At 35.4% G+C, this 16350-nt stretch overlaps 1 protein-coding gene across 5 annotated transcripts in view; it reads left to right on the top strand.

The window, feature by feature from the left end:
- Positions 1-16350, top strand: part of KCNH8 (potassium voltage-gated channel subfamily H member 8) — a 192644-nt gene that overhangs the window by 140905 nt on the left and 35389 nt on the right. For all 5 annotated transcript variants that reach the window (XM_054060446.1, XM_054060445.1, XM_054060444.1 and 2 more), the window contains 3 exons: positions 4777-4974; positions 9379-9578; positions 11948-12197. In XM_054060446.1, coding sequence (XP_053916421.1) covers positions 4777-4974; positions 9379-9578; positions 11948-12197 — 648 coding nt within the window. The remainder of the gene's footprint in view (positions 1-4776; positions 4975-9378; positions 9579-11947; positions 12198-16350) is intronic.

The following is a 16350-nucleotide window of genomic DNA, read 5'->3' as shown; positions in this document are numbered from 1 at the left end:
ATGTTTTAATGTCTAATGAATTTTAATTAGGGTTTGATAAGATAGAATATATTTGTTATACTGTTATATAAAATGACAATATAATATTTTTTCAAATAAAATATTGGTTCTAGTCTCCCCTCCTCAAATAATTTCTAACTACAACATGAAGAAACACATTCTGAAGAAATGACATGGACAATTGATGGAAGTGACTCAGATGTGTGAAGTCCAGTCCAAAGAGACTATAATCACAAATGCTTTTATCTAAAAGGAAGAGAATTCGCTTGCGTATTCTATCTTAGCAACTGACTTGCCCTGAGATTTATTTTTTGAAGTTTAATATTTCAAGGAAACAGAGTAGACAGGTAGGCTAAAATCTTGGCTCTGCTGAGATCAGTGGGAACTTTGCAAAAATTTTTGCCTATTCAAAATTGAAATATTAGATGAACTTCTGCAGACTTGAGTGTGCAGCTAAGTAATGAAGTGGTGGTGCGATTTCCCATGCAAACCTATAGCTCCTAGCTGACTCTAGATCTGAAATGATGAGCTATCAGCACTGACCAGGGACTGTCAGTGCAAATATAGTTCTCAGGGTACATGGTGATTTTCATTTAAAAAAACGTTCCAGAGATGAAGGATCTAATTTCTTTTGTATAGTTTTTATCTTTTCTTTAATGACCCTAAACTGTTCACTGTAAAACACATTAGTAGGCATAAAACATAAGTTTCTTTGTTAAAAATTATAGCCTATTTACATCAGAAGGCTTTATATACTCCAGTTCAGGACATCTTCTATTATAATTTTTCAGTGTTTGTTGACTTATTTATACTTTTTGTCTTTTGTTCTCCAGTACTTCTAGAGGTTTTATTTTTTTTGTTTTGAATGTTTTTGTATTGTTTGCTATCTCATAAACCACAGCTTTAGGTTTTGGAGTGTATAAAGAAGGTATGACATCTAATAAAGCCACTGCCATTTTTCTGTTTTCATTTAGAGCTCCAGAGTTTTTCAGATGAGCCAGAAAAACATAACTCAGCCTGGAAGATAGCCCTTAAAAATAACCCATACTTGATAGTGTCCTTTACTTTACCCTAGCATTACTTATTGCATATTTTCTTTCCCTATCAGCATAACATTGTTTACTATCTTTCCTCGGTAGGGTGAATGAGTCAAGTATGGTCTAGTCCTGAATGAGGTTCATATACTGTTTAAACACAAAAGGATGATGATGCAAGAGTAGATAGACTTTTCTACCTTAATATTGCCCCTAGGAATATCTAAAAACTCTGAATTTAATCTGGAACTACAGTTGAGAGAAAGTGGACCTTAGTCTCTCTCTTTTGGTTTCATCACCACTGGTCTACTGGGAAACCTTTCCTGCATTCAGGCATTCAGACATTCTCTAAGAGGTACTCCTCAACCATTCCTGTTTGCATTTCTTGACACAATAGTCAGAATCAACCAAACAGTTTTGGTCTCCTTTTTATCTGGAAAAAAGATTATCTCTGTTTCGTAATATAAATTCTGTAGGTAATTAATGCATTCGATAATGCAGCTATTTTCAATGTTGTTTAAATCAATCACCGGACAGGATAAGTGTGTGGCATATCAGGAAATTCTTAGTAGGATAGAATGAATCAGCAAATTATAGAGTGATGTACCTACTCAATGAAGCGTAAGCACCAAGATGAGGGAAGTTTCTCAATGTCCAGTAAATGAGATAATGTGTTTTACATCCAGTTATAAAGTATATCGTCTATGGATGCTTAAATGCTTATTTGTGTTTCTGCCGATACTTGAGCACTTCCCGGTCACAGGTAAATGAAACTTAATACAGGTTCTTCCAGCAATTTTCAAAGTAGCCTAATGGAGCTAGATATCCAATTCCTACTGACTTTTCTACTGACTTGATTCTACTGACTTGATGTAAGTGCTGTTTTTCCCTTCAAACAATCTTCCTCTTAATTATGCTAACCGGTGCTTAAAAATGTTTTCAAAGTCACAAAGATATATCTAGATAAAGCTAATTCAGAACCAGACAACATTCATAATACTGAACTCTGGGAAGCTCCCTCCAACTACAAGATACATTTATCTTTCTCTTCTTCCTGAGGGCAAAAACTAATTACTCAAGTTTGCTAAAGAATGTGCTGGGAGTTGTTACCTACAGAAAGAGAAATAACAAAAAGCATCACTCAGTCACATAATCTCACAACTAATTCCATTGGTTAATGAAAGTATTTACAGCCAACAATATCATGTCTCTACCACCAAATGGAAAAAAATATAGTGTTATCAATAAAAGTATGAGAAGTACAATTGATCTGGAACATCTTGCAGTATTTTGTACACTTTGGCTGAAATCTCATCCTACATAACTTCTTCAGAAAGTCCTGATTAGAACCATCTCTAAAGGCCAAAATAGAAACAAGAAGCTGTCAACACGTCTTTATCTACAAATCACAGAAATATATTATTGGGTTTTCACTTCCAGATATACATTTTCTCTTTCTAATCTCATGAGCTGTCTTTAAAGAAAATTACCTAGTAGCTTTTCTTTATATAGTGGACATTTTTTTAACACTTGCTAATAAATGCTAACCACTTTTGTTGTAGCTCAGTGATAAGCCATTCATCTTACTGATCAAGATCATTTGTCTCACCCTCAGTTAAGGAACAGAACTGGGCACAGAGTGCTGAAACCATCTCAAATACATGTGTCCTGGCTAGAAGTGCTTGTTCACAACTGTAAAATACTAATACTGTATTTGGTTGTTCAGTAGTAGAATTATATTAGAAATATTATAGGAACTTCTACTGTTGGATACAATATATGCATTTATTTTTGCACCTTTCCTCTACTAGTAGTACTGCATCCTTTAGGAGCAATGATGTCTCAGTAGAGTTGGGTTTTTGTCTTGATAACCTTGCACATAAAGTGTGCTGTGAAGGAGAAACCAGTTTACATACATCTATCTATCAACAAAAGGAGTCATCTACCTTTTCTGGATAACAATGAAAAATGTTTTTGTCAGAAAGTGATTCCTGTAATGTTTTGCATAAAGTTGCAATAGATGAACTCATTTTTTTTTTTTTTTTTGATAGCTGAAACTGACATGGAGAAACTTGCAATCAAATAAACACCAGGAACAGTGTGTGAAATTCAATTAGATAATAAAAGCAAAAAATGGGAGGGAATATGGAGGCCTAGAATTGATGTCTTTTAGAGCACTTCCAGGGAAGATATTTTCTCTGAAAAGGCATTATTTCAGTATTCACATATCGGTTGCAGTTATTTAAAATAACTTATTTAATTTTTTTTCCGTTTTGCAGTTCTTCATATGCACGAGAATACTTTCAAAAGCTGACATTGAATATTATGATTGTATTTCTTTACATTAGGTTTGGATAGAATCTTTTAAATTCTATCTACTCTCTGCCAGGGATTCTTCTAGATTTTTATTCTTTATTATATAGTATGTGGGATTACATTCCCTAACATGAGTATAGGAATTAAATTTGCTGTACAAAGGGGCATAATACTGTTGGGGAAATGTACTGTAATCTCAGAGAATCAGTAATACACAGAGAGAGAACAGGCTTTATGTTGTTATTACCCAGCTCTTCTGGCTTGGTTTTCCCTGTAAGATAGCATGCAAGAGAATGTGGATCTGAGGATGGTAGTAGCCACGGCTCAATAAGCTGGTGAATTCTCACAGACTTTTTCCCCAACTTGGAAATGCTGAGACAGATATTTCAAATCCACCCTCCACTTCTGCAGATATTCTGTACTAGGGATTTCGCCTAGTTCATATTTGGAGTCATCCGAAATTCAGTCTGTCAGGTCTTAGCTTACATCAGACACAACCCCAAACAATTTTTCTAAACTAAACCACTGCCTGCCAAGAGTATTTTGTTTAGGAAGTTCTCCCTGAGTATCCAGGAAAGTTTCTCACTCTCTCAAGTGAACATCTTAACAAGCAAAACAGGATGCATGAATTGATTTTAATCTTTTATTTTCTATCTCAGTTTTTGTGAAATACTGTTTTTATGCAATCCATTGAAGTTGTTTGTTATCCTTTTCCATAAGAGCAATTGCATATATTTTCCTGGTTTGTTGCTTTGGGGTCTTTTGTTGGTTTATTGTTGGGTTTTAAATACTTGTGAGGCAGTAGCTAATTCTGCTTTCTCTAATACAGATAGACTCGTTTAGCCACACGAAAGGAAAGATTAAACGAACTATCTAGAAAATGCTTATTGAAGCATCTTTTGAAAATTGATTCTCATTTCTAAGTTATGTTTAGTTGTTTGAATTTTTTCTACTGTAAAAAATAACATGTAAAAAGCTCTAAATATGTAATTATTATTATAACACTTTAGTCTTAGCATCTCAAAATGCTTTCCAGGTATTGATGAATGGAAAGAATCAAACAAATGTTGCGTTCTTGCTGGAGTGTTATTAGGTGATGATTTTTTTTTTCAATTCAGTGCCTTAATGGATTTTATGAATTATCTAATTAGACAGTACTATGCAATTAAAAAATACATGATTTCCATACAGAAATACAGTTCTTATCATAACTAAACATAAATAAAATTAAATCATCCAGAGACAAAACCCTTTATGGGCTGTATAAATTCCTACTGTTTAATGTTCTATTTTTATTCTTAGAATTGCGTGAAAAATGCAGTGTCTTCTAAATAAATGGCTTTTTAGAATTATTTTGTTTTACACAATATGTATCGTTCATGGTGTCAGAATTCCTTAATAGTTCTTTTCATGCTTTGTTTTTCAGGTTGGCTTCATGAGCTAGGAAAACGTATTGAGTCTCCTTACTATGAGAATAATACACTAGGAGGCCCATCGATCAGAAGTGCCTATATAGCTGCCCTATATTTCACCCTCAGCAGCCTCACCAGTGTTGGGTTTGGAAACGTTTCAGCCAATACTGACGCTGAAAAGATCTTCTCCATTTGCACAATGCTGATTGGGGGTATGTAAAAATGCTAAGCACGCTTTTGGGGTAGGAACAAGCTGAAATTTTGCTAAGTCTCTTAAAAAAAAACAAACAAAAAAATCCAAAAAAACCCCATAACAACAAAAAAAAAACCCAGAACATATAATTTAAAATAGCAAAAGAAGAAAGTAACCTTTTTCATTTTAGACTAGACAAACTTTCTTAAGTAGATATATTTCCAACTTTTTGATAATTTATGGGAACAAAAGACAGATATTGCTCAGTAAAACTCCAGTTCATATTATTGTCAGCGAGCGTGGCCCAGCCGTGTCGCAGGGGAGTGCCTGCATTGTGATTACGTGCCAGGCAATTTTCTAGTCAGACAGTTTATAGGTGCAGGTTCAGCTCCGATTCAGTCTGCACAGCAGCCCTGGGAATGTTAGCAAGGGGAGGCGCCCACCAGTGAATCTGTCCATGAGCTGGTGTGTATCCTCATCTGAAGGACCAGCCCAAAGACAAGGTAACAGAGACAGGACAGAGGCAGGAGGACTGTTTGATGAGATGTAGGTGACTCTATCATAAATTAAAAGCAGTTTAATTACCACTACATAAATTTTACCACAACACTACTTGAGATTAGAATCAAAATGCAATGTTTTAGTAATATTTGGAGCTCTAAGTAGTATTTTTACTTACATTAATTACCTAGTTATAAAGTTATGAAAGCCACCTGCTCATTTATACTCACCTTCCTGCTGATGCCCCCAGGCAAAACCATTAAGCTGGTGATACCAGCAGAGCCTGGTAAGATCAGTCCAGTGGAAAAAGTACCTGCAGCTCTCTCTTTACATTCATCTTCTTGCTCAAAATGTTAATTGGGCTATTTCATAATGTGCACATCATAAAGCTCAAAGATATACCAGTGGCTGTGAAGGATAAAAGCAACTAACAGCTAGAATACTGCTTCCCTCATTGTTTTTCCAGCTTGACTGATTGTTCCAGAAATACCAGTAGGCATTTCTCCAAGCCTAGTCAGTAAGGCACTGATTGTCAGCTTTGCAGCATAAAATTTCCTGGCCAAAACTAAATTGACAACTTGACACTTGAAAGCCAGGAACACAATCAATATAATAATATAAATATTTGCAGTATCAAGTGGGAAAAAAAGTGCTTAATGAATTATTGTCTTTTTTCCCAGTCCCCAAAATGAGTGACAATAACATGATGAATCTTCCAAGGATTATAACATTTTGATTTTGACAATGTCACAAAAACACAAGTACCTCATTAATTGTTTTTGCTGGCAGTGTAAAACTATAGTTTCAAAATACTCTGTGCCCTAGGCTTTTCAATACCTAAATCTATTGGAGTGAAGGAAGGAGTTTTCATTTTGGTGAAGAAATCAAGAGATATCCTGTGTAAGGCAATGATGAATATTTAATTCACTTTGATATGGCAGAGCTTTCACAAACTTAATAGAGTGGAATATAAAAGTATCTTATACTTTTATTTAGTCCAGTTACAGCAATTTCTTTTTTATTTCTTATATTATCGAGCAGTAGAACTAATATACTTGTGCACTGAATAAATTATGGAGAACTAGTCAACTGAACATAGTAAGAGGGAACTGAAAACTGAAAGATGAAGTTACTCATAGGCAAGCAGGTAGAAGAATGATGTGCACCTGGGAAGGTCCATTGAACAAGATAAGGTAAGAAAGCAGAGCAGGCTGTTTTGTAGGTATTTTCTTGAGAAGTTGTGTTTTAGATGCTATTTAAGAAAATCAGCAGAGCAAGGAAACATGAAGAAAATTGGCAGAGCAAGGAAGCACAGGGTGGCAAGCATGCCTCAAAATACCATTAGAAATAAATTATTCGTCTGTATACTTTAGGGCAGAATATGTTTTCATTTCTTAAAACATGTCTTGATGTATAATTTTGGCTAATATTGAATATTAGTATTCCCTAGTGGAAAATGATGCCTTGAGAAACATTGATGTAAATTAAAATTAAATAATGAAATGAATTTACTCCAACCTTAAAGAAAGTTGAAGCCAAGAAATATAATATCGTGTTAATCTAATAGATAAATATCTTATGATATTCTTGTTTGATTTTTATGTGCCTCATGGTACTAATTTTTTGTTTGCATGAATTTGGAATTACACTTTAAGACAAGTAATATTGAGAACATAAACTATATCTTACTCTATGCAGTATTTCTTCTTAAATTTGGAAAGAAAAGTTAACTATTAAAATTTAACCAGGATTCCTAGGATACCAATCATCTGTAAAATATTAATCAGATTTGTCCTCCTGCAGATGACCATGTCACATGCTGTCTTGTATTTTCCATGTTCTTTGAGCAAAGAATGTGCAGCTTTGTATTTCTAGACCAGAGACCCATTCCAAGAGCTCCAGTCCTTTCTGGGATCAGAGGTGTTCCTCTGTTTCCTAAGCAACAGAAATATAATTTAGAATATCCATTAAAATCAAGGCCACTTTATGAAATACTAATCCCAGAAGATTTTAACTTGTCCTTCTTAGGTTTAGAGAATGGATTAAAAGATTTCATACAGAAAGTAGGGTGAGTCTGTGAGAATTCGATAAAGAAACATAAGGTTTATCACAGCTAGGAATACCTTGTCATCATCAGTAGCAGTGATCTTCTAATGCACATATGCGAAGACAGGTTATCCCATAATAGTAATATTCTTGATGGTGTTTGTGCCTACAATAACATCACAGAGGTCTCTACACTGCTCAGCTCCTAACCTTGGAGCCTGTTGGGAGACACGTTATTTTTGCATATGCATCCATACATCACCTAATGTGTTATCCTTTCTCCCTTTTTAAACTGATTTTCACATCATTGAAGGATCTACACTATTTCTCTGGCCTAATTAGCTAGAGCTGGCTGAACTGTTTCAGCCCTGGCTGCCATATTTTTATTATAATATCCTGTATCCAGCATTATACCAGTCCCTCACATTTTGTTGCCCAAGCTTCTGACATTAGTAACTTAGCCATCAGAAGCAACACCAAAAGAATATTCTTAGAAATAAATTTACAGTTATGCTTACTTTTCTTCCTAATATTTATATCTGATCGTTTTCTTTCTGCCCTGTTTTTCATTCATTTTCTTTTACTGATGGGCTTGTATTCACTTGATCATATCATTGGATCACCTCTACAAGAATGCATACTGTATTGTGAAACTACATCACACTGAAATGTTTTCTCTGTTTTTCTGCAGTTCCTTTGTAATAAAGACATAGATTTTCTTTCTATTCTCCTTTGTGTTTTCCTCAGCCTGTAAACATTTTCAACAATCCAAACTAAAGAGTTTTCTACCTGTTTCTACCATGTAAAATTGTTATTAGCCACCAAAATTCATCCTTTCCTCTTCCTGTTCCCCCTTGTCTCTGCTCACTCACACTGGACTTCCATAACTTGCCATACAAGGTCAACATCTTCTTTATCTTGTTTATAAACCAATTCCTTTGCCACTCTGACAAGTCTTGCTTTCTTTCAAGCACTATAAAGACAGATGTCCCTTGAGAGTAATAATCAAGCTTTCTAATAGTTTTTCAATAAACAATTTGTAAATGTGTATATTATATACCTCGGATCAATACCACATGACAAACAATCTGGCAGTGATTTTTCCTACTGATAATCAGCAAGCACATTTCTGCACAGAAAAATGCAGACAACCTGCATCTGTAAGCATTTCTTCAATTTTCCTTCTGGTCTTTTTATTCCCAAGCCAGTCTCTAATTGCAGACAAGCTTCAGGATGTCAGAACTTTCTGATAAACAATTTTACACCATATTTGACCTCCTCAAGCAACATAAGAAATCAGATTGTCAGTTTTAATGTATCTTTTTTAAACAAGTACTTTTGCTTTGCAACAGGTTTTCGCCTTTGTTTTCAACATCTTATCCCTTAGCCTATGGTACATCTCTAGATGTTGTTTGCAATTTCATTCTACTGCACTTGGTCACAATTAGTAATTGGTTTTATTTATGTGAGGTCTCTTAAATCTATTACATTCTATGTAGTTGTTAACTGACCATTCAAGTCTAGTTTTAATACTGATTAACCAGCATACCTGAGTACACATGTCCATATGTTTCCTTTTTAGCTAAGTTATAAACTTCACTTGACTTAGGAATTCTTTTGCTCAGTACCTTGATTAGATAGCATCAGATGTGGTTCTATACTGTCCCGTGAAAGTGGCTGGTAGTGATGCAAAAATTGGAAATGAATAATCATATGAATACTACTATGTATTACTCATGGAGTCTTGTATTCAAAAACTTTACTGTATTTGTCAAACAAGAAACTGGTTTTCTATGAAGATTCTGTTTATTTTCTGTGTTACATTTTAATGATCAAGAAGTCACTCCACAATGCACATAATTTCTGTCCTCTCTAGCTCTGATGCATGCCTTGGTGTTTGGCAATGTGACTGCCATAATTCAGCGGATGTACTCCAGATGGTCCCTTTATCACACAAGAACCAAGGATCTGAAGGACTTTATAAGGGTCCATCACCTGCCACAGCAGCTAAAGCAAAGGATGCTTGAATATTTCCAAACCACGTGGTCTGTCAATAATGGAATTGATTCCAATGAGGTAAACAAAAGAGGGAGATTGTGTGTTTGATGATTTTGCCTATAGACTTAGAGTGAGGGAGGAGGAATAATTTTTAATTTGTGATACTGTATTTTGTTTGAAGTTACATATAAAAAAGAACATGCCCAAAAATAAGCTGGGTTATCTCAGAAAGAAGGTATGCTTTTGAAAAAATCTGCATTAGAACATCCTATCATATATTGAAAATTATAAGTCCTCCATAATTCTGAAATGCTGAACAGGCATTCATCAGAAACTTTTTGGATTATACCTGTAAAAACACCCCAGTGAGCAGTTTTGCCTTTCATCAAACAAAAAAAATCTGCTATGCTTTTTTAGCTATTTTCTAAAGGAGGAAATTTTTACTGCCCTTTCCTTCATCCTTCAGTTTCTTTTATTCTTTGCAGTACTGTAAACAAGTGGTTTGGCCTGAATTTTATTATTCATTTCCCAATATTTTTCAATATTCCAGAACGTAACATAAGTGTGAAATCAAAGGACAGATTTCAGGTTTCATCTTTTCTTGTTTGTCTTAAATTACTTACACCGGTTCTGTATTACTGTACTCCAAGAGGAATAATTTCTTCTTTCTGCTGGAGTGTTTCAGCAGAAAAAAAAAAAAAAAGAGGCTTTCCTGTTCTTTTTTGGAGGCTTTCCTGTTCATCCTGGAAAAGAGAAGGCTCGGAGGAGGTCTTATAACGACCTTCCAGTACCTGAAGTGGGCCTATGGGAGAGCTGGAGAGGGGCTATTCATAAAGGCTTGTGGGGATAGGACCAGAGGGAACAGGTACAAACTGGAGAGGGGCAGACTTAGACTGGACATTAGGAAGAATTTCTTCACCATGAGAGTGGTGAGACACAGGCACAGTTTGCCCAGGGAAGTTGTGGATGCCCTATCCCTGGAGGTGTTCAAGGCCAGGTTGGATGGGGCCCTGGGCAGCCTAATCTAGTGAGATGTCCTTGCCCATGGCAGGGGGATTGGAACTAGATGATCTTCCTGGTTCTTTCCAACCCAAACTATTCTATGATCTGAATGAACTATTCCCTTTAGAGTCCTTCTTATATATGCCATTAAAAAATTCAGTAGCCTCTAAAGATACTATGGAAATAAGCACAAAGATTTGGATTTAAAAACATTTTCTTCCTGATAAATTCTTTATGTGGTGTGCACAACACAAAAAACATCCTAGCAACAGAAGGAGCCTAGTAAGATTTACAAAGATACAAAACCCATTTAGATGTCAAAGCTTTCCTAGATTTTATTAAGGATCACCTTTGGCTTCTGAACCTTTAGTTACACCAAAAACGAGTGACTGCTTTATTACAACAGCAGCCTCTGGAAATGCCATCAATACTTCACCTTCTGCCTCCCATCTACAAACTGCCTTGCATAAGACCACTTGGTCAAGTGTTGGTTGACTGTATTGCTCTGATGACATATCCCCTCAAACTGCAAAGAAAACTATGCTTGTGGGCTTGCAGCTGGCATGGCCCAGAGCTGTGCCTGTAGCCATGCAGCATACTTTGCATCGATGGGACAGACCCTTGTAACGACTTAAAAATTAAAAGCCCCACCTGAAACTTTTGATTACTTGAGGAGTTAACATGTTATTCTTAGAAGAATATCTCTGAGAATAAAGATGTTTCTCTCAATTTTGCCATCCTGCAGCAGGTCTTCTGTAAAATGTATATAGATATCATTAAATTTGGCCAGGCTACACTGTGAATTTGCCTAAAATTAAGACCAAGTGAATATAAGAAGACATCATGGTCTTTTAGTTTCCCTACATTCTTCCAGTGAACATGCACCTTGTCTCCATTCCTTTTGCAGCTCCCCTTCTGTGTCCAATTTCATCACTAAAAACAAACAAACAAGCAAAAAACCCTTAGAAGTTTGCTGCACAGAGGTTTTTCAGTTACTCCTCTTCCAGTGTTTTTACCATAGAAGTAGCAATATAGCCTTATTGATGAATTTTATACAAGCATTTAAAATAAAAATTCTAAACTAAGTTCATTTTTGCTGTTTTCATTGTATGCACCACTGTACACAACAGTACATACTTGAACAGCCTTGGACAAGGTTAAGTAGTGCATTAGGGGGAATTCTCACACATAGTGTTGTCGAATACCTTTTCTTGTTTTTTTATGAATGCATATTTTAATTCGTGTTTTCCCTGGAATTAATCAGTGTTTATCAGCATAAAGATTTATTAAGACATAGCAAGCAAGTCTTACCAAGGGGATAAGAAAAATCAAGGGGGGTTCTTTGTATCAGTATGACATGTGCAGTGCTACTACATCAAATGCCTTCTGCAGGAGAGGAAACACAATTTTACACTTTTTCTCTCCTTTTTCTCTTTTTTGGACAGCTTTTAAAAGACTTCCCAGATGAGCTGCGTTCAGACATCACCATGCACTTGAATAAGGAGATTTTGCAGCTCTCTCTTTTTGAGTGTGCCAGCCGTGGTTGCCTCAGGTCTCTGTCTCTGCATATCAAAACCTCCTTCTGTGCTCCTGGAGAATACCTCCTCCGGCAGGGAGATGCCCTCCAAGCGATCTACTTTGTGTGCTCAGGTTCCATGGAAGTTCTGAAGGACAGTACGGTGCTGGCAATTCTTGGTATGCTCATAATCATAGCTTCAAAGTGAAAGAATGGTCCTTCGGTGTTGGAAGTCTTTCACTACCAACTGGTGGCTTGAAACCATCCTTGTAGTCTGATGAGAAAGACTCAGTTCTGTTTTAGTCTGCTAATCGTACCTATGGACATCCCTAATTTCTACAGTTTGAACTTACTTATTGTTTTCCCTAAGGAGCTTTCAATTGCTAGAGTGTTAGCTGTGCAATATTTCACTTCTATCTTGATTTTGTTGTTTTACTTATTCTCTCTCCTTTGCATTTAAGGAGATATTTTCTAGCATTAGATAAAATTTGCAGCAATTTTTAAAGCAAGCAATGTGATCCTACTCTCATTTTTTGATGAATGCATATGAACACCTATCACAGGACAGTCATGTGATGAAAAATGAGCATTGTTGGCTCTGCTCCCTGAAGAGTTACTTCTTCAACCTAATTGATGCTGCCAGCAGTCATCTGGGTATATTAGAACAGAGAAATGCCAGAAGTTCTGTTCTAAGAAAGTTTGTGTAGTCGTTGTTTGTTAGATGATTGCATTGCCTTATCTAGGGTTAAGAATCTCTATCTGTAAATTTTAGTGATTGGCCTCAACCTAATGCCTACTGAAGAGATTCCCTCTATCTTCAGCTTAAGGATGGTCAGTCTTGTCTGACTTAATGTTTACAAATTGTTTTGATAAAATGAAATAGAAAATTTTACTCAAAGTGCAAAGGATTATTTTATCACAATTTTAATACCTCTTCAGATTTAAATGTATTCTTCATTCTACTAACTTTCGTTATTCTTATAAAGCAGAGTTTAAAAGAAAATTTCCTTTTTTCCTTTCCTTCTTGTTTTGTGGGATTGCACTAGACTGTTGATCATGCAAGATCCTAGTCTTCTGTAATTGAATCTCCTTTATTGTAGAAACATGCATTTGACTGGTCTTTTTTTAGATTTTTTTTAGAATTTAAATGTGATACATGTCTTGTTTGTTTCATAACAATCTAATTCCATTAGATTGACTGTCCACATCACTCCATCCCTTATTCGTAATTAGTAAGTTTTAGAATGCCTTGATTTTATTGGATCACATAAATCAAAACTATAAAATACGGCTTAGAAAAAAACATGAGCTTAAATATAGCAAGAGATCAAGAGCTGCTCCCATTGGAGCTATGATTTCATTAATGATTCCATTTTCAGGCACCTCTGAAAATGTAAATGAAAGCATCATTTTGTAATGTTGACAATGAAAACATTAAGAAAGAGATTAGTGGATTTTTGAGAGAAGTTAATGAAATCATAATGCAAAACCATAAACATAATACAATGAAATATTGTTTTGTTAGAGTGAATAGGAGCTTCATCATTTAAATGTAATTAACAACAGCAGAAGGTGAATGCACCAAACCTGTATGTCCCTACGAGAAACTGTATTACTGATTTGATATAAATCCAAGAGAGCAGTTTTTTTCCCAACAATGCTGTGTTACAGCTCCCAGATCACTGTTTTATAATTCTGTCATCATTCTAATTCTAGTGGATTAGGATTTGTTTACTGAACCATTCTCACTAACAAGCAATACAGCAACAATACAATGAAATGCCCTGACTAAATACAGCTGTTTGGTTCCTCTTGAGACTATTATTTGAAATCTAATAATGATGGCTAAAATGATTTCATAGGAAAATATTTTTAATGACAACTGTTTGAGCATACATCTTAGATTTATTAAAAAATATTACCCATAGGTCATTTAAAAGATATCCATAAAGAGAATAAAATCATAACTTTGACTGCATGTCCCAGATATATTAACAAATAGATGTATCCGCATAAACATTTATAAGTAAGTTTGTTCTCCAATAAAAAGAAAGGGCTGCTAAGAATAACTTATGTGATTCTATTTATGTAAAAAATGTTGATATTCAAGGCAGAGTCATATCACTGCTTCAGTAATTCTACACAAAACTTTAGCTTACTACCTACAGAATTTCAAGTATTGTTTTCATTTGAAAAGAAACATAAAATTATTGGATTTGATATGATTACCAGATCAGTTGTAACGTCTTCCAGGCTGACATTATTTATCAAACACTGTAACTACAATCAAACACAACTCTAATATTTTTTCATATTTTTTAATGCATTTTTGATACTGGTACTGTTTGCGTGCCTAAAAAGTTTCTAATTAGGATGTTTAAAGATCAGTTTTGTTATACCTGAAATATTTTTTCTTGTCCCTATTTACACAGCCAGCAACAGATAAACATTGCCAGTCCTCTGCTTAATATAATTAAAGAAATCTAAAGAATTGTTGATATTTACAGTAAAAAGTAAAAGTGAATTATTGCTTAGCTTCTATACTTAGTTATGTAAGCATTATTTCACGTGATGAGCAATGAAAAATGTCATTGCCATCTATCAGATTTATCTTTTCTACATCACCTGAGCTAGTACTAGTTTTCATTTGTACTAGAAGCAATTTTAGGGACTTCAAAGTAACGTTAATGTATGTATATTCTTTGCATAAAAGAAAATCCCTCCTCATGCTGGGTTTATGATAAGTATTTTTGAGAAAGTTTTACAAGGTCCATGTAAAAGGAAAAAATTACCAGTAGTGTTTTAAAGTACAAAAGTAGCTTATTCAAGCAGCTTTAGGGCTGGCTGGCAGTTTAGTTCAACTTACTTTTCACGTGCACCATTTCCTGTTTATTATCCAGCTGGAATCATGGCAGATTTTCAGACCTTACAGTCTTCACAGACTGGAAGGGACCTCTTGCAGCCACCCACTTACCTCTAAACCTGCTTAAAGCAGGGCCAAATTAGCTCAGCTCACACAGGCCAATGTCCAGGCAAGTTTTGAACATCTCCAAGGATGGTGATTCCATAGACTCGCTGGTCAGCCTGTCCAACTGTTTGACCAGCCTCACGATGACTTTCATATCCTGATTCCTAACCACAATTTCTTTTTTACAACTTGTGCCCAAAACATCTTGCCACACTGTGTGTCCTGAAGAGGAGTTTAGTTCTGTCTTCTCTACACTTCTCCCTTAGGCTATTGAAGACAGCAATAATCTCTTTTCTTTTTAAGGCAGAGAAATACCCATTTTTTTCAGACTCTTCTTGTACATTATGTTCTCCAGTTCCCCTGGTGGCCTTTTTTGGACTCACTCTATTATGTCAATATTCTGCCTTGTACTGGAAAGCCCAAAATCAGACACAGTACTCCAGATGTTGTCTGTCAGATGACATTAGAGAAGAGTCACTTTCACGGACATGCTGGCTACACTCTTGCTACAACTGCCCAGGATGTTCTTGGCCTTCTTTGGTGCAAGGTCACCTGTTGGCTCATGTTCAACTTGTAGTCCACAAGGATCCCTGGGTCTTTTCCTGCAGGGCTGTTTTCCAGCTGGATGGTCCCCTGTCCATACTGCTGCACAGAGGTTTTTTAATCCTGGGTGCAGGACTTGGTATTTGGTTTTGCTGAAATTCATGAGATATCTATTAGCCCTTTTCTCATTCATTGAGGCTCCCCTGGATGGTGGCTTTGGCCTTCAGCATATCAACCTTTCCCCCCAATTTTGTATTGCCCATAAACTTGCCAAGATTGCTCTCCATCACATTGTCCAAGTTTAAACAAAGACAATCTGCATTAATTTTTTTAGGGAGACCCCTGGTTCAATGATTATTCTTCAGACTTTATTCTTCAGGTCAGATGTTTATGGAATTTATTTATTTTTTTTTTAACTTTTATGCACTTCAATATATGGTCAGTTGTGGTTTTTAATACATCCATTATTCTAAGCCAGTTTTGCCCCTAAATGACAATATAATGGCTTAAGAATTCATTCTTTTTTCTTCACAGAAGTACCATTGAGCTACACGTCTATTAATAGTCTATGCAACCAAGATACATTAGGAAGCATAGCTATGCAGCCGTAGTTATCATAGATTGTACATTCTTTCCTGATGATCTATACTTAATTTTGAGTCATTCTTAAAATGCTATCTTAACATCTCTTTAAAAAAAATAAAAAATAACCCAAGCTAGAAACTTAATGTTCACTTTTTGATACACAAACAACACCTGCTATTAATTACCAGTAGAAATCCTAAATTAATACATATTTACTTGATTACTCCCTTAAATCA

Source organism: Cuculus canorus, chromosome 2 (assembly GCF_017976375.1).
Source record: "Cuculus canorus isolate bCucCan1 chromosome 2, bCucCan1.pri, whole genome shotgun sequence".
Lineage (NCBI taxonomy): Eukaryota > Metazoa > Chordata > Aves > Cuculiformes > Cuculidae > Cuculus > Cuculus canorus.
This window is presented reverse-complemented; position numbering and strand designations above follow the sequence as displayed.